At 39.4% G+C, this 18,209-nt stretch overlaps 2 protein-coding genes across 6 annotated transcripts in view; one reads left to right on the top strand and one right to left on the bottom strand.

The window, feature by feature from the left end:
• Window positions 1-6,025, top strand: part of depdc5 (DEP domain containing 5, GATOR1 subcomplex subunit) — a 41,347-nt gene extending 35,322 nt beyond the window's left edge. For all 5 annotated transcript variants that reach the window (XM_075484103.1, XM_075484102.1, XM_075484105.1 and 2 more), the window contains 5 exons: window positions 759-928; window positions 3,827-3,998; window positions 4,093-4,153; window positions 4,841-4,923; window positions 5,008-6,025. In XM_075484103.1, coding sequence (XP_075340218.1) covers window positions 759-928; window positions 3,827-3,998; window positions 4,093-4,153; window positions 4,841-4,923; window positions 5,008-5,306 — 785 coding nt within the window. In that variant the 3' untranslated portion in view covers window positions 5,307-6,025. The remainder of the gene's footprint in view (window positions 1-758; window positions 929-3,826; window positions 3,999-4,092; window positions 4,154-4,840; window positions 4,924-5,007) is intronic.
• A 255-nt stretch (window positions 6,026-6,280) lies between these two features.
• On the bottom strand, window positions 6,281-17,850 carry LOC142399439 (major facilitator superfamily domain-containing protein 12-like). Its single transcript, XM_075484107.1, has 11 exons — window positions 17,095-17,850; window positions 15,956-16,075; window positions 13,889-14,099; window positions 13,677-13,806; window positions 11,436-11,675; window positions 11,185-11,277; window positions 10,999-11,091; window positions 10,237-10,407; window positions 10,064-10,158; window positions 9,564-9,694; window positions 6,281-9,464 (listed from the first exon to the last, which is right to left on the bottom strand). The coding sequence occupies exons 1-11, from the start codon at window positions 17,240-17,242 to the stop codon at window positions 9,421-9,423; spliced, it is 1,476 nt and encodes a 491-aa protein (XP_075340222.1). The 5' UTR covers window positions 17,243-17,850; the 3' UTR covers window positions 6,281-9,420.
• Window positions 17,851-18,209: the final 359 nt, after the last annotated feature.

Below are 18,209 nucleotides of genomic sequence, written 5' to 3'. Positions count from 1 at the left end.
TTATGGCATCTTTATCATAGTTCAAAATAACCACCATCACCCACCGTCTCATTGTTGTGTGACACAGACACAGAGCTCAGTTCTCCTTACAGTGGCTTGCAGATCTGCATTGAGCAGCTGGTGATGTGTTGTCTAGTGCATGCAGTGTCTATAATTTTATTATGATCCTGGCTCATTGCTAATTGATGTGATCAAAATTATCCACCTCCATGGCCCAATCAATGCAGGTGGTCTGGTAAATGTGTTGCTGAGAAAGTAGTAGTTAAGTGGGTGTTTCATAGCATGTTGTGGTGTTGGTGGCTGTGGTTCAGTAGTGCTGTGGTGTGCAATGCCCTCACCTGTCGCTTCCCTTGCGTTTCAGTAGAAAGGCACTTTCACAGCTTAGCATGTTGTGACAGTGCTTCAGCTTGATTACTGCCTCATTCAGCCATTTAAAGCTTTCATTTTTACCGTTAACCTCGTCATATTAGAAAATGCTTTCATTCTTAAAGCAGCAACTTTGCAATATTAATCTTTTCCACTTTGCTATCTCGCACCTAGACTATTTTTCAATTTGGTGGGTTTAAGATGATCAATAAATATACCAGAATATCTCTGACTCTGCCTCCAAGCACTGTGCATCCATCTGGCTATCATTACCCTGACTGCCCGCCCATCATGCTATCCACTTCTTTTTCTTTCACTCCCTTGCCTCCTGTCTACTTGTCTGTCCACCCTTCTCCCTCCCTCCCTCCCCATGTTGTCCATCTGTCCTCCAGCTGCTACGGTTCCAGAGCAGAAGACAGTCACACTGGATGTGGACGTCAATAACCGCAGTGACCGAACAGAATGGTGTAGCTGTTACTACCACGGCAACTTCTCTCTAAACGCTGCCTTTGAGATCAAGTTGCACTGGATGGCTGTCACTGCTGCAGTGCTGTTTGAGATGGTACGCAGATATATACAAATACACCTTTTTCTTTTTCTTAACTGTCTTAACTTCACAACTCAAGAAAACTTGTGTAGTTTAAAGGTAGGGTAGGAGATCCTGGATTTTGAGTCCAGCGAAGCTGCATTTTGAAAATACACAGGTAAAAAGTCCCAACCCTTTTCTTCACTTTCCCCCCGAAGGCACGCCTCTAGAGTACATGAACGCGCACGAGCACGAAGGTGCACAAGCATCGATCGTTGCCGTATTTAGTATTTAGTATATGCTAACTATACGTTTAATAATGCTAGGTGCTAGCCAAGCTGGCTCTAGTTTAGCTTCCTGCCAAGCTTCTGGACGCTTAATTCGTTCACGGAGCAGGGTACGCGCACAGGGGGAAGGAGGGGGAGGGAGGAGCAGATTGCAGTTTGATAGACGGCATCAGTATCCAATCATTGTGAACGGTCCGTTCACAATGATTGGATACTGTTTTTCCTAGATTGTACGTTCTAGAGGCCACTAAAACTTTTCATATTAATGTCAAAACTTTTAATTAATTGGTTGCAATGGGGGTGTGAAGAGTATTTCAAGCAATATGTAAAAAAATGTTCAAGAAAAAGATCCCCTACCCAACCTTTAACATACCTTGAAATTAGGGATGCACCGGTCCGATATCTGGATCGGATATCGGTGTTGATATCAAAGAAAATTCGAGATCGGGTTACGGTGACAATGGGCCGATCCATATCTGCCGATTTTTTTTTTTTTTTTTTTTTTTTTTTATTATTTTTTTATTTTTATTTTTTATTATTATTTTATTTTCTCTTGTCCTGTCCAGCTATGCATTCATCCAAGGGCCTACTGCCCCCTCTAGTGGTGAAAAAAATTGTTAAATTGGGACTACCTCAGATTTTATTTATTTTTTTATTTTTTTATTTTTTTTATTAGTTTTTACCAAGCCAGAAAAGCTATTGTTTTGTTCAGATACTTTTGTAATGGATGTTTGATTCCTCATTTGCACTAAACTATATAAAGAGCTGATTGCTATTTATTTTTAAAGTCTAACAACCAAGCCAGTGAAGCCGTTGTTTTTTTCTCAATTTCAGATCCTTTATTCTTTAAAATTTTTGTTTTACATTGGATTTTGAATCCCTAATTGCACTGACTGAACCAGTCACACTTGTTATATTTTTATGCTTAAGATTATTTTACTGATGCATGATTATTAAATAGATAAGTAATTCAGTACATTTATATCTGTTTATGTCTTTAAAAAAAAAATAGGAAAGAAATGTTTGTTACCGTAATTCCGCGCTGTTTCGGATCAGTATCGGTCAATTCTAAAACAAAAAGTGAAAAAGGCGAATCGGTGCATCCCTACTTCTGCTATTATCTTTACTTTTGAATCTATATTTCATCAGACCTTCGTCAAAACACATTCTTTCAAAGTCAACTGTGCTTGCTGCAAATCTCGGCACATCTCTGTGGCCTGGGGATCAATGGAGTAGGGAGTTCATTGGCAGAGCTGTATATCCCATCAACCGCATGCGTGTCATATTGTGTGCATACAAGTCAAACAGAGCTCCACATTCAGGAAAGAACATGGCCCTGGGATCAAATACTCATTTGTCTGGGTTTATTTTGATTTGATTAATCTCCTTAAAATTTGTCTAACTTGTTTATGAAAGGCTCGATCACAATGAGTGCTTTGTGTACATCAGCAGACCAGTTGGCCCCTCCTTTGCTCTGTTTACCATTGCTCCTTGGAAGTCGGTGTAAAAACTAACAATAATGATACATGTTCCTTAAGCTTACAGTATGACACATCGATAACTTTCTCATAGCTTAGTGGAAAGCCAAGCTCATTTTAGCTCTGTGAAACACTGATTTTTATTGCCATGGAAAACATCTTGCTAGCCAAATTGAACAATGCTGGTGCTTTTGCCAAGCATTGATTGATTGATCTACCATTTCTACCTCAAAAGTCACAGCAGTAAAATCCCAAGCTATGATTTATAGCAACTTTATCTCATATTTTGGTCTGTTTTAAGTTTTTTGTAGTATTATTTATAGGTAGCAAAATCTAATGTGAAAAATGTAAACACTAATGTTGCATAACCTAGATATATAGGTTATGAATATATCAGCTTATTCTGCTATTTACTCTTTTGACTTTCTGGTACCCAGGTGCTGATAATCAGAATGTCTTGTTTCTTCAGACTTCAATCATCCACTCCAATAAACAACACCAAACAATAGCCGAATAAGTTGTTTGGCATTGGCTGAGAAGATTTGGCAAGTTTTTCATGGGCTCAACCCACATACTCATCTCTGCTGCTCAACCAATAAATGTATTTTCCTTCGAAATTTGGCACCATTTGAGCGGAAATAAACAGGCTTTCCAACGGTCTAAGATTTATTGCCAAGGAGCATTGTCACAACAAAGAAATAACCGATCATACACACATTTCGTTACTTTTGTACATGTATATATGTATATGTATGTATATGTAAAACAAAGATTCTACGGCAAGGGGGAGCCAGGATGACGGGTCAGGAGGAATACATAATTATCATCCCCACCCAAGAATGGGTACCAAGCTCCATTAGAAAGCCCTTATAGCCTTAACACAAGGTACCCTAGAAGATGTGAATGCAGCACTACATACTATACCTACTGGGACCATCACAGAGACCAATAAGCTGATGGACACCACAACTGTAGTGATCCTGGCGATGCAATTCCAAGTGAAAGGAACATCAAGAGGAAGGAATACGAGAAACAAGGGCTGAAGTAGGAAGTTGAAATCAGAGTACTTGGGGTCGTGACCTCCAGACTGGGATATATATAATATATATACGTATAGAAATAACTTTTCACATCAAACTGCTTGAATTTAACTAGTTCTTTTCTATCAGGTTCAAGGATGGCACAGAAAGGCAGCCTCCTGTGGTTTCCTTTTGGTACCTGTGTTGGAGGTTCCTTTTGCACTGACATCTTATCTGTATGGAGACCCATTGAGAGCCCAGCTTTTCATCCCTCTCAACATGCATTGTCTGCTGAAGAACAGCAGTGATAACCTGTTTGAAGGTGCAGTCATCTCTAAATGAATGCTTTGTGTTTATCTAAATGTATGCACAATATCTTATTCTTTACATCTGTTTGTTTCTTTGTCATTAAATAGGTTTTGAACCAGAGACATACTGGGACAGGATGCAGCTTTTTCAGGAGGCCATACTTTACAGGTTGTTGTTTCAGATTCTGAACTCTTTATTATAGTATGTAGAAAAATGATCACGCTATACCTACTATATCTTTATGAAGAAGTTAATCTTGGGACTGCAGTCAGTTTGACATAAGGCACTGTTAAACATTCAAGACACAATTTAAAACAAGTGATGATACTAAGTTTAGTTTTGTATATGTGTATATATAAAGAAGAAGGGGAAAAAAAGAACACAACAGCCAAATACCAAACTTAAGGCTTTAAAATAGCAGTTTACAAACCAGTGCCTGACGTCCTTGTAGCTACATCCTTCTGCATATACAGTCTTATATACAGTACATGCTATGTATAAGCTGCCAGTTTGCATAGTTTTGTTTGCTGTGCCAAGCTAAGCTAATTGTACTTTGTTATTGAGATGAGTCCTGCTGTTTACATGTTGAGTGGTCCCCTAAGAAATGGACCTCTGCAAACCCTGTTCCTGACCAAACTCAGAACTCACAAAAGCACTTCCTTTTGAAAAGAAAGAGAATGGGAAAGTTTGGATTATTATTGGTTTTGTTGATTTACAAGTTACTAAGTTTAATTAGAGCCTGATTTGTAAAGCACGTGTATGCCCTGTAATTTCCCTTAAAGTTAGGGACTGAAGTGGATTTCAGAATTCTTCTCTTTGACCAGTTGTTTTGTTTTCTCTTGCTCTTTCTACCAGGTTTGGCTTTGTGCACGACAAATTTTCTGCATCAACGTTTAATTTTCCCACAGAGAACAGACCCCAGTACATCCATGTTACAGGTTGGACATATCAGTGTATTCAATTACAAACTGGCTTTTGTTAACTGGAAATTGACAAGCTTCACTGAGTTCTATCTCTGTTAGGAACTGTATTCCTGCAACTGCCGTACTCCAGGAGGAAGTATTCCAGTGGGCAGCAACGCCGGCGCAGAAACTCTACCACTTCTAACACTCAAGGCCCTTTCGGTGGTGAGGAGAGAGTGGGCTACTATTGGGCCTACAACACCATGCTGACCAAAGCCTGGAGAACTGGCGTGCTGGGCGATGAAAGGCTAGCTGACCGCCTGCTCAGAGACTTCACCGATTTCTGCTCCAACAAAGACAACAGACTGCTGAACTTCTGGGACAGCTGCCAAGAGAAAATGAACGCCAGTGCCCCCTGACTGATGGTAGACTCTGAAAAGAATTTATCCTAACAAAGTTTATCCTAGCAAATTTTGATCAGTATACAAGCTTTTCTTAAGGATTGAGCTTGCATTTACACATCAACAGGTGCTAAGCTAATTATGCAAAGTCATTGTTGCTGCTGTATGAAGCCTCACATCTGCAACAACAGTAACTAAAATATACTGACTACATCAGCAGTAATATTTGTTCAATTTTAATGTGAGGTTGTATTATTTTTTTCTTTTAACGTCTAGTCTGCTGGGAGAGAAAAAATGACTTCCTCGTTTTACTATTTGCTTTTTCAGTCACTTCAGTTCAACTCTGCCATGAATAATCATGTGTTTATTATTTAACCGAGAGGTCTGGAGGAACTTTAAGGAAATGTTGTCTGACCATTTGATGCCTCTTAATTCCATTGTTCTTGTTTTGTGTGTCTCAATTTTCAGTTGATAAGTTACATGTTCTGGACAGTAAAATATAGATTTATCAAATTTGGAAATATTCCTACATTTTTGAAGACAGATTTGCTTGCAAAATAACACTTAATTTCTGTCAAGATGTGAGACAAACAAACCTTAGCACAATGTTGCAACTAGGTTACAGCTGGCCCAGCTAGCTCATTGTTTGTGAAAAGTATCTGATTTTTCATACAGAGATGCAAAAACTGCCGGCAACAAAAGTGAGTACACCCCTAAGTAAAAATGTCCAAATTGTGCGCAAAGTGTCAATATTTTGTATGGTCACCATTATTTTCCAGCACTGCCTTTACTCTTTTGGGCATAGAGTTCACTCGAGTTTCACAGATTGCCACTGGAATCCTCTTCAATTCAGTTTTATTTATACAACACCAAATTACAACAAATGTCATATCAAGGCACTTCAATATTACACTCCAATTCAAGCCAATTGGAATTCAATTAATTGTAAACATAATCCAATCAAATCCTGAGCGTGCCTGAGGCGACTGTGGAGAGAAACGACTCCCTTTGAACAGGGAAGAAACCTCTGGCAGAACCAGACTCATCCGCCTCCACCAGCTTGGGTTTGAGAAGACAGAAACGAGGGGGGAAAATCACTGTAACACCATTCAAAGGATACCTGTTGGAACAGGGAAACACGAGTTAATGACCACAATGATGTCACATGTACATAATATCATTTGAGAAATTAAACGGGGGGGAAAAAGTGAGGAAAGGTGTGACAGATGAGGCCCCCCAGCAGTCTAGGCCTATAGCAGCTTAACTATGAGATGTTTCAGGATCAACACAGGCCTAATTTCATCTTCATGGACAACAATGCTCCAGCTCATCGTGGTCGTGTCATTAGGGAACGGCTGCTGGAGGCTGGGCTACCTCAAATGGAGTGGCCTGCACTTTCTCCTGACCTGAATCAGCTGAGTCGCTGTGTAGAGGCTCGGAACTCTGTACCCCAGATCCTCAATGAAACTGAGGGCTGCCCTTCAAGAAGAGTGGGATGTCATGCCTCAGCAGACAATAAATCGACTTGTGAACAGCATGAGACGTTGTTGTCGAGCTGTAATTGATGCTCAAGGGCACATGACAAGTTATTGAGACATTGACATTTTTTGTTGTGGTATACCCACCACTGTTGTTTCAATAAATTGTTTGAGATGAGGAAATCACTAGTGCATGCTTCTACTTAAATCCCTTACTTTCATGATATAAAGTCACTGTACTGTGAACTTTTTACATTTTCCATAAATTTCATCCAAAAGCCAAACATCCCTAACTTTTTGTAAGTAGTGTGTAAATATGCACATATAATAGCTCAGAAGCTCAGAAGAGCAGTAGTCTGCCAGTCAAAATATTTCTGGACGTGTAAAAGTGTCCTTGGGCAACCCTGTGTTGCCTACCAATGCATATATCGGTGTATCATAGAGAAAAAAAGCACTATGTAGCCTCTAACATTGTATAGAGGAAGACGTGTGAATGTGGGATATAGTGAAGAAGTGCTCTGAGTAGTCAACTACAGGAGGTAAGGCGCTATATAACCTATACAACCTGATAAGGAAGGCTGGTTCTGTTCTGGGGACGACTGTGGAACCTCTGGAGACAATAATGCAAAGAAGGATTTTGCATAAAATCAAGAGAATTATGGACAACCCTGAACATCCTCTCCATGAGACTGTTATCGGAAAACAGTCTCTTCAGTCAAAGGCTTCTTCAGTTTGGATGCAAAACGGACCGCTACAGGAAATCTTTCCTGCCCACAGCCATCAGCATCTATAATAACTCCTTGATTTAATTGAGTTACATCAACATTTAATTTCCCTCTGGGATAAATAAAGTATTTTAGAATTTGAATTGAATTGAATATAAGTATAATCCATTTACCATTTAGAAATATCAGTCACATAAATGTAACTTCATTACGAGTTTCAGTCAAACACTGACACATTTTCTCTGTTTCACCTAATGAAACCCGTTTAATGAGGTAAACAATGAAACGCATTCACAGGTGACTGGGGCAACAGAGCAAGACAGTAAAAACCAAGAAACAATTCTCAAAGCAAAGACCTTTGGTTCTTGCTCTGATGCTCAACCAGTGATATTCCCTTCTATAACAATGTACATACGGCATGAATATATATATATATATATCTACATATACACATATATATATATCTACATATACACATATATATATATCTACATATATATATACATACATACACACACGCACACATATATGTATGTACACATTTCGGTATATTCTGCGCATTTCAGAATCAAGTCTCATTTATCCACCGACAGTCTTTGAGACTGTAAATGTAGTGATTTATTTTATTCTGTGGGAAAAAAAAAGTAAAAAAACATTTTAAAAGCTAAGTCATTGTCAAATACTGAAATCACTAGTTATGCTGTGAGGAAACTAGATTTCAAAGATTCCAACATTTTTCCCTTCATTATCCCTCGTTTGTCCCTTATCAGATGTGCAGCAGCAGAATAATAAACCCATAATCACGTAATGTGTCTGCCTAGAGATGCAAATGTTCATTTGTAGCTTGTCTTTTCCTGCTTGCTTTGTATTGATAAATGAAGTAGACAAACAATAAAATAAAATGTTCACTATTTTGACCCCATTTTACCATAATTTTCTAAAGTTCTGTTAAATAACTGACCGTAATGGGATCAGAGCACGAAAGTTTGATTTTTTTTTAACATCATTGGCTCTTTAATCAGCTGCTTGGCTACCAGATGACAGTAACATTCAACCTAATTCTTGCGGTATTGCAGCACTGCTGATGCCTTCATACAAAGATATTCACCAGTGTTTGCACAGCTGATTTACTTTGTAACACATAAGTAATATGATTTCTTTTTTCATTAACAAGCAGTGTAAGATATAAGAATTACAGATATTAGATACTGCATAATTCAATGAAAAAGAAAAAGATTTGGTGGAGCTATCAGTCTATGAAATAGTCAATGATATGAGTGACTTATGAGTCCAGTCGGGTTAGTAGAGAGGTAGAAAGGTAAATATATTTTTGCATATTTCTCAAATTCCTATAAATGTTTTCCCTAATCTTTGACTTTTTGATGCTCACCTCTATACCTTAAACTTATGACAGAAGGTGTATTTATATCATTTCCCTTCCGGGATTAATAAAGTATTATTGAACTGAAATTAAATTGTAATGATTAACCCCTCGTATGATACCACACATGGACTTTATACTATCTTGTCAGCACGGGAGGTATGTCATTAGCTAAATGTTTTGTGTTTTTGCTTTCCCAAATTGTACTCAGACTGTATTTTAATATCACAAGAATGTATATAGTAGGGGCGGTCGGTGGCGTAGTGGGTTAAGCAGAAGCAAACAAGATCCAGGTTAAATAACTGCAAATATATGTCAGCATAGTGTAAATAGATAAAAAATTAAAAATAAGAATAATAATTTCCCTTCTTTGTTCCACTGGTTCTTAAGTGCACCAGGAAATTTTGACAAATCTCTGCTGCTTCTTTTCCCTGAAAAACTCAAGCTAAAACCAAAAAATAAATTAAATTGAGAGCTGCTGCTGTCCAATTGAGATCCAGTTTTATGCTTCTCTGTTATATTGCAGGGAAGATGGAGAAAGGAGGCTGTTAGTTGATTCTGGGTGAATCATCAGACATGACTCGCAGACCACCTAGAAACACACAAACATATGCAGAATCACAAAGTGCTGAGGTTAGGCAGATGCACATACCTTGTTCATTTAGTATATTAGTGGATATGTATGACTCACGTGGTCTTATTTTGATCGGCCAGATGAGAATGGAGCAGAGAGCCAAAGCTGCGACAATGGCCACTCCTCCTGTTACTGCAACCATGATGTAATGATAGAACCATACACAGGCAGGGCAGCACACCACAGTACTGACAGACACAAAGCAGAGTGCATGTTACAGTAGATTATATCTTGTTGCAAACAACATGTGCAAAGAGTCAGAAAGAATTTGTTTTCTGTTATGCCCGATATGACATTGTTCAGTTTGAGTAACACTATTGAAGTTTACCATTAATACATCCCATATTCAGACCAATACAATAAATTAACTTATCCAGCTAACGTGCCGTCTTATGGAGACAAGATGGAGGGTAGAGGTTATGGCTAGGGAATGCATTTTTAAGATAGAAAAACTTGTGTGTGTGTGTGTGTGTGTGTGTGTGTGTGTGTGTGTGTGTGTGTGTGTGTGTGTGTGTGTGTGTGTGTGTGTGTGTGTGTGTGCGTGTGTGTGCACTAACTGGCAAGGATGTAGCGACTGAATCACCATCACAGCGACTCCATTAGCCAACTTATCGGTGAAACTCATGGCTCCATACACAAAGGCTCCACTTTGCTGCAGAGAAAATAGAACGGATGAAGTGAAAGGACCTCCCGGTTTCTTACTCACCCCCTGACTTACTCTCTCACTCACTGTCTGATCTGCGATAAGCTCAGCGGTCATGGCAAGTGATATCACCAAGATGGTAGCGGACCCGACCCCCAGAAGCACAGCTGCCCCATACACCTGCTGACCCATCCTGATGTCCAGCAGCACCCAGTACGAGAAGGCCATAATCAGCACGAGGCCCACAAAGTAGGTGAGCTGGAGAAATCAAATAAAAAGCCACACACTCTAAAGAAATTCAACACATTGGCTTGCATTTTTTTAACTTCCCTTTTTTGATCTTTGTAGATAAGAATAGAAAATCAGATCAAGCACAGTTCCTGTTACTGGGTACATTAAGTTTTGTAGAACCTGATTAGGCGATTGGCAACAACATAGAACCAGTCAGTCAACTTTTTAGCTCTGCCTGCACATTTTCCTCTCGGTGGAAGTTTAGTTAAACCCCAAATTATTCATTCTAAAGTTAAATTCATAGGCTATTTTTATTTGACCAATAGCTTTCTACGATATGGCTTTCCATAATGACATGAACATCTGACAAAATAATTTGTTTATACAAATTTCAATAGAGGAGTTGAATTGGAAATCCTCTATATTCACAGCTATATATATAGCATCTAAACAAAGGCTCCAATCCCAAGACTGAGCCACAGACCATGGCCTGATCTTCAATAACATAAAATAAAAGTAGCCTTACAATCAGACTTATGTCCTGATTTATTTACATGGAAATAGACCCAAACAAAATAATAAGAAGTTAATTGGTGCAGCTTTAAACACTCCACTTACACATTTTCCAATGCGTCTACTGACAGGCTTCATGATGAAGGAGGACAGGAAGCCACTTAGGTACATCACTAGTGGGATTATTGCAATGAACTTCTTTTGGAGGAAAAACAGAACAAATGATCAGGGAGGGAGTGCGATGGAAAAAAAAAAAGTATTTATGAGTTGTATAGAATGATTTTGTTTTACCTTGGGCAGCCCTAGAGTGTTGATTAGATACATTGAGATGTACGTCTGAGAGAGATTTACTATTAACCTGGTGGACATGTAGAGTAAGGCCACCTAAGGAAACATACAGAAACACCTGTCATCAAGAAGTAGAAGCAAGAAATGGCAGCTGCATAAAATAAAGTTATTTTTCTGACCCTGTTGAAGTTGCTTCAGGTGAAAAGCAGGACTGGTTTTGCTGCGTTTGTTTTGATAACAGCAGATAGACAAACCTGGTAGAAAGAAGGCTGCCGGAGCCAACATTTCCACTGCAGAAGAGCCGACGTGGTGTTAGAAGAGGGCAGCAAGGGCCTCCGCTCGTCTTCAGCTTCTTCCACCTCTTTCTTATTCCTCTGTCTTCCCCTCTCTCCCCCAGCCTCCTCACCAGCTCCAAGACTCGGGCCCTCTGTTGTTCCCAAGTGGAAGAAGATGGCAAAGAGAGTTCCAATCCCCATCACAATTAATGCCAGATTCTGTAATCAAACACAGCACAGCATTCAATGATCTGGGAAGACAAGCTGGAAAAAATTGTTTCACTTGCCACAAACTGTGAAAGCAGACAGAGGTTTCGGAAGACATAAAACTCTGATAATAAACGTCGACACAAAACTTTAAAAAATCCTCAATAAATCCGTGACTCAGCACGTTGAAAATATAGTCATTATTTGCCATTCAATAAAGCTTTTTTCCTTTCATTTTCAAAAAAACAAAAATTAGAATGGTTTTATTTTTTACTCTCTCCAGGTACTCCGGCTTCCTCCCACTGTCCAAAAACATGCATGTTAGGTTAATTGGTGTCTCTAAAATGTGTGTGTGTGTGTGGTTGTTTGTCTCGTTTGTCTCCGTGTCCTGTCCTGTGATGGACTGGCGACCTGTCCAGGGTGCACCCCGCCTCTCGCCCGATGACCGCTGGGATAGGTCCCAGCGGTCATCGGGCGAGAGGCGGGGTGCACCCTGGACAGGTCGCCAGTCCATCACAGGAGCCTACTCCAGCCCCCCTGTAATCCGACCGACGGATTAAGCGGGTATAGAAAATGGATGGATGGATGGATGGATGGATGGATGGATGGATTTTTTATAAGTTCAGACAAATGCTTTCCCACAGAAATACTACCATTTTAAAGAATTTCTTTACAACCCTTGAACATACTTTAGTATCAATGGCCCAGTGTTGTGCAAGTTCACATTTCACAAGTACTAATTCAAAGTTTAGTATTGTTGAAATAAAGACAGATAATGCCTTATTTAGAGGCTGTATTGTCTCTGCCCTGGTTCTCTCCCGTTATATGGATATACTCGGATCTCGAGTGATCTAAGGACGACGACTTTCACCAAAATGTTATCGGTGAGTAGATGAACGTATTTTATACCTGAAATAAGGTCCAGGTTTAAAAAAAAAAAAAATCTTCTCCTTTAAAGCTGCGGTCGGCAACTTTTTTTTAGTCATATTAGCTTGAACTGTCATGGGATTCTGGAAGTAGAATATTAAATAGGCTGTTTAGGAAAAATAACAAAATCTGTAGCTCCCTCTGAAGCCTGTAATCATGCTTACAAAAACCGAGCGCTCCCGGCTGTTTTTAACCAATCAAGTTAGGGTGGAGGAATCCTACCTGTCAATCACAGCTTGTGCACACGCTGCTGAGCGTGAGTCTGCCCCAGCTTGTGTGCGCTCACACTGGTGTGAACTCACGTGCACAACCTTGTCCACAGAGGGGGAGGGGTTTGGGGGGCGATTCGGAGCTTGTTAGAGGTTGGGGGAGGGACCTGAAAGTTGTATCAGTTCGAATTTTCCGACTTTAGACTCGCAATTTTGAAAACCTGCCGACTGCAGCTTTAAGTCTGGAGCCTGCCTTTCTCTTGCTACTATTACTAAGAGCTGCCAGTCAACATTTTCCCACAATTAAAGCATATTAGCAGGCAGAAGGCCAAAGACAAAGGCTCTAACAAATAACATTGCACTAACTTCAGATAACTTCAGCAGCGAGGCCAAAAAAAGTTCAACTTATATTACAAGTTGCTCTCCTCAGGCCTTCTGCTGTAAAAGGTAATCTATCACATTCTTCGGGTTCTGTTGACAGGCCTCACTCTTTTTTTTTTTTAAACTCCTCTATGGTACTCTTCTGAAACCTGCTCTACATATACTTTTTGTCAGTTTCTGTCATGTTTGCTGTTTAGGGAATGTTACTTAGTTTTATATGTCTATAACTACGCATTTGTAATTGCATTAGATACATATACTGTAATTATGTCTGTGTCAGGTGCAGAAATCATCACAAGGTCTAGTGCACGCCCATGGATTGCATGCAGGCACGAGTCAGCATGACATGTTCACTCGATAAGACAAGAACAAAGTTCAATAATCACTTACAAAAAGCCTTGTTCAGTTCAACATTCACAGAAAATATGAACACACTCATAAATGCACTCCTTTACCAAAAGTTAATGCATAAGACGCCAATAATCAGAGTCCTCACCCTAAAGATGGGGATATCTGCTGGTCCGAGTGAATCACTGAGTGGATCGTCGTCCTTTCCGGCCTGGACATGGAACAGCAGGTAAGCCAGTGCGTACACTGCTATGTTGGCTATGACAGTGAAAGCATACCTGCTCACACAGAAAAGAAAGGGAATATTCAGGACCTATCAACCCCAATGCTGTGTGTAGTGAATTTGCTTTAAACCCTTACCTGTATGCAGTGAGCTCTACTTTAGCATGCTCACAGGTGACCAGCTCTGGAATAAGGGACAAGTGAGAGATCTGTGTAGCAGCCCAGCCAAACTGAAAAATAATGATGAACGGGACGAAGTAGACCAAACTGGCCCACTGAGGTGTGTGGGAATCACAGGCCAAACACCTGTTAAAGATGAAGGAAAACGACACCACCACGCTCACTGTGCCTGGAATAAACACAAACGCACACAGAAATACACGAGAGACAAGTAGTAAGATTTTTTTTTAAATGCGCCCAGCACTCTTTCCTTGCTTACTCAAATCAGCTAGTATCAGGTGACCACAAGCTTATAGAATAGAATAAAATAGAATAGAAAATACTTTATTCATCCGCTGTGGGGGAAATTCAAATTGTCATGTAGCTCAATTAAAATATTTGCAATGATTGTATGTTGAATAAAAATAATAATAATAAATTAATTTGAGAAGAACATGTCAGCAGTCACTGTTAAAAAGCTTTATGGCTGTGGGGACAAAGGACCTCCTGAACCTCTCAGTCCTGCAGCTGCCCCTCTGTCCTGCCAGGATGCTGTAGAGGAGCTAATCATTGTTCACCATCATAGAATATAACTTCCTCCTCATCCGCTGCTCCACCACAGTTCTGAGGGGGTCCAACTCCCGACTATCACAGAACTGGCCATTTTCACCAGTTTTTCCAGGCGCCTGCAGTTTTTGTCTGTAGTGCCACTCCCCCAGCAGACAACAGCATAGGACAGTGCAGTCTCAATGACAGTGTGATAAAACATGCACAGCATGTCACTGCAGACATTGAAGGACCTGAGCCGTCTCAGTCCCTTCCTGTACACTGTATCTATGTTGGCAGACCTCTCCAGTTTATTGTCCAGTATAATATGCACAAAGAAGAAAGTGATAAAACACTAAATATAGCAGAATATCTTTACTACTGCACATATATACAGTATATTTATACTGTACATATCAACTTTTACATTTCTGTCTCTTGATGTATAAATAACTTAATTTTCTAATTTCATTTTTAACACCATGAGGGCTCAAACATAAGGACATTAAAGTAAACTTTTCAAGGTTTGTAGCAGTTAAAACTAAAACAATTTTGGAGCAACCAATGTAAGCGATTTTTCAATTTGTGATTTGTGAAGAGGTTTTGGGATTATTTTCTTTTTTAGTATTTGAGTACTTTTTTTAGTATTTTGTTTTCAAATTATTTCAAGAAGCAGCGTGGGATAACAAAAATTTGTATTGTAAATTCCAGATTTTATGACCTCAGTGCCATAAAGATTTTTTTATATCTACCTTTTAAACACAAATTAATATTTAGTTGTAATTTAGTTTATCACAAATAACTGAGAATCGGGTTATCCCTGTGTACCTGCAGGTGTCAGAAGGTCACTTGTCAGGTCATTTCACCACAGAGTATCGATCACATCCGGATCTTGCTGTGTTGCCCTCTAACAGTTGTCATTAAACGGTTTTGTAAAACATAATCTAAACCAAGAAGGCTCCATAAAGAGCATGTTAGTTTTGAGAATGAGAGCGAAGTCCAAGTTACATGTATACCCTTAATGATGTAATTTACACAACAGCTGACTGACAAAAAACAGGACACATTTGTTTTGGCCAAATACATCTACATATTAGAAGTATTACCTTATTTGAAATACATATGAATTAGTGTGCATACGCGTTTTAACCAAACTTTAACAGCAACTGGCTTCTTCCACGCTTCAAGAAGCAAGCTTGAACACACCGATGAGCCCTTCTAGCGTTTTGTAGAATATCTATAAACTGGGGGCGGTCGGTGGCGTAGTGGGTTAAGCAGCCGCCCCATGTACAGAGGCTTAGTCCTTGATGCAGCGGGCCCCGGTTCGGCCCCCGAACAGAAAATTATTTTCAGTTTACTGACTGACTATGTGTGGATTGCAAATTCACTGAATTGACAATTTCCTGCTGAAAGGTAAATAATTCTTTAAATCTTATGGCACAGTAAAGTGGGATTGCAGCGTCATGCATTCTTTCTATCCATCTATTAAATTTGACTTACCAACTAAATGCCATGTCTTCCTCTTGCCGTAGTTTCGACATCCAGGGGTTTGGTCCGACTCATAGCCAATGAGAGGTGTACAGATAGCATCAGCTATTTGCCCAACCAGCAGTAACAAACCTACAACACACAGAGGTATTCACAGTCAGTTGTATCAGTTGTATACTACTGCAACAAATAATAATATAAAAATAAAAATAATAATAATAATATATGGAAACCTAAATCCAAAACTATAAATTGAATGAATTTTTCAGAATTTAGAGAACCATTTCAATAACATGACAACAGGCAGATCTGTCATTTGAGATCTAAATGACTTTTTCATTTAAATTTGAACAAAAAGTCACACTTTGTGCGCTGGCTGTATGTAACCCTGTGGTAAAATGGTAAAAAGTAGACAAAAAAGAGACAAGAATGGGTAAAGGTGCTCAAGGCACTCAGTTAAATCCCTGTCCTCCATGACTGGATTGTCTAAGGGTTGAAAAATTGAGGACTTATGACTGAGACAAGGGGCAGCAAGCTTGATTGCATTATGGTGAGTATAAGCAAGACAAAGAGGTGAGAATCAGCAGAGATCAGTCAGAATTACCTGATAAAACTCGGTTCAAACAGCATTCCAAATAGTGTCAGAGCGTGTGAATACCATGATGAAAGCATTCATCAACTTAAAAACTAAGACAGCCAGAATAAAATAAGCAAAAGTGTTATTTCTACATGAGTCCAAATTCAACCTCCAGACTGCATTGAGGGAAGGTTAAAGCATGACTTTGATGACATCATCAAAGTGTGCAATGTCTTTTAGTGGAACGGAGAACAGAGCAATTATGGATGCAAAGAAAAGACATTTAAGGAAAACAATAATCCAAAATCTCCCAAATGCTTTATGAAAGAACACTATATTTTTCCATGGGGGAAATTAAAATGGCATAAATCCTACAAACATAGGATTGAAATTTTGCCATTTTATCAATGTTTCAGTGTAGATTAAATAATCTGGAAGAAACTTTCTCCACACTTTAAAGGCTGTGTCCAATTCCAGACCAAGACTAAAGTACTGAAAGTGGGCTCTTCAGTGATTACATCACTCCAAATAATGGTGAAGTCGCCATCACAGACGGACAAACAGAATAACTCACCTGCATTTGTGTTTTGGAATCCCATAACTGAGTGGTAGAACACAAGCAGATATGTGAACCACATTGAAGCACACAGATCGTTCAGAAAGTGTCCCACTGCATAGCTGATTTTCCTGAAAGCTGACAGAGACCTCTCTGTATCTGACATTATGGTTTGAGGAAGTCGATCAATTTCAAACCAGAGTTTCAGAACGCACTTTCATCAAGTCCGACCGGATAAAGTGATACGTCGTTGGACAAAACTGAATGGAGAGAGACGAGTTTGTAGTTCCCTTTTCAAACGATACTTTCTTTACATAAACGAATAATCAAGTATGTGTTGCCGGCAGGGGTTAGAGCACATAGTGCCAACAATCTTTGTAGCAATTTCCTCTTCGTATCAGCTGACTGAGGAGTTGTGGCAATTAAAGCCAACATCTGTGGAGAAATGAAACCGAAACACAAAGGATGGTTTCCACCTGTCTCTTGCCTTAAAATTACATTAATTCGAAATAACTAGGTGGCTCATAATAATATGAAACGTGAGCAACATGTTACGATGAGATCAGTGACCTAAACAATGGACAGCGACGATTGGCTTCTCGTGAAACATTTCACATCACTTTAGCAGTAATAAACCGACCGCGCAACAGATAACGCCAAAACTGCTGATGAATTTACATTCAGATATCTTTCGCAAAGCTATTTGCGAAAAAAGCTATTTTTCGCATGGCTTTAGGACAGATGTAAACAATTCAGACCGGTTTTGATGACGTACACACGTGACTCCTCAGAAGCTGACCAATAGGGCAGCTGTTTTGCTTATTTCAGCCAATAGTGAGAGCCTCGTGAGTACCGCTTCCTCATGTGACGGCAGAATGACAAATTACAGCCAAACAGCGCGAGAATTTGATGAACTCATTTCCGACGTTGCGTAAAAAAAAATCATGTGACTGTGTTGCATATATATATAACTCTTAGTTTAACAAATCAACAAATGTTTATGTGTTATTTGGCACGAAGATAGTTGGATTTATAAGTTGCTGCTATCAAATAGTTGGCACATTTTGGCATAATTATAAGAAAGGTTAAAATTACGTTTTCAACGACACTTAAAGGTGGGGTAGGGGATCTTT

The sequence above is a fragment of the Odontesthes bonariensis genome, chromosome 14 (genome assembly GCF_027942865.1).
Source record: "Odontesthes bonariensis isolate fOdoBon6 chromosome 14, fOdoBon6.hap1, whole genome shotgun sequence".
Classification (NCBI taxonomy): domain Eukaryota; kingdom Metazoa; phylum Chordata; class Actinopteri; order Atheriniformes; family Atherinopsidae; genus Odontesthes; species Odontesthes bonariensis.
Note: the sequence above shows the minus strand (reverse complement) of the source record. Positions and strands in the feature narration are given on the sequence as shown.

Excerpts from the sequence above, each read along its gene's own strand:
- LOC142399439 (XM_075484107.1), bottom strand. The coding sequence starts at position 17,242 with ATGTCAGATACAGAGAGGTCTCTGTCAGCTTTCAGGAAAATCAGCTAT. Across the intron at positions 16,076-17,094 it reads ATTCCAAAACACAAATGCAG|GTTTGTTACTGCTGGTTGGG; the intron begins GTGAGTTATTCT and ends TGTGTGTTGTAG. Across the intron at positions 11,278-11,435 it reads GGCAGCCTTCTTTCTACCAG|GTGGCCTTACTCTACATGTC; the intron begins GTTTGTCTATCT and ends ATGTTTCCTTAG.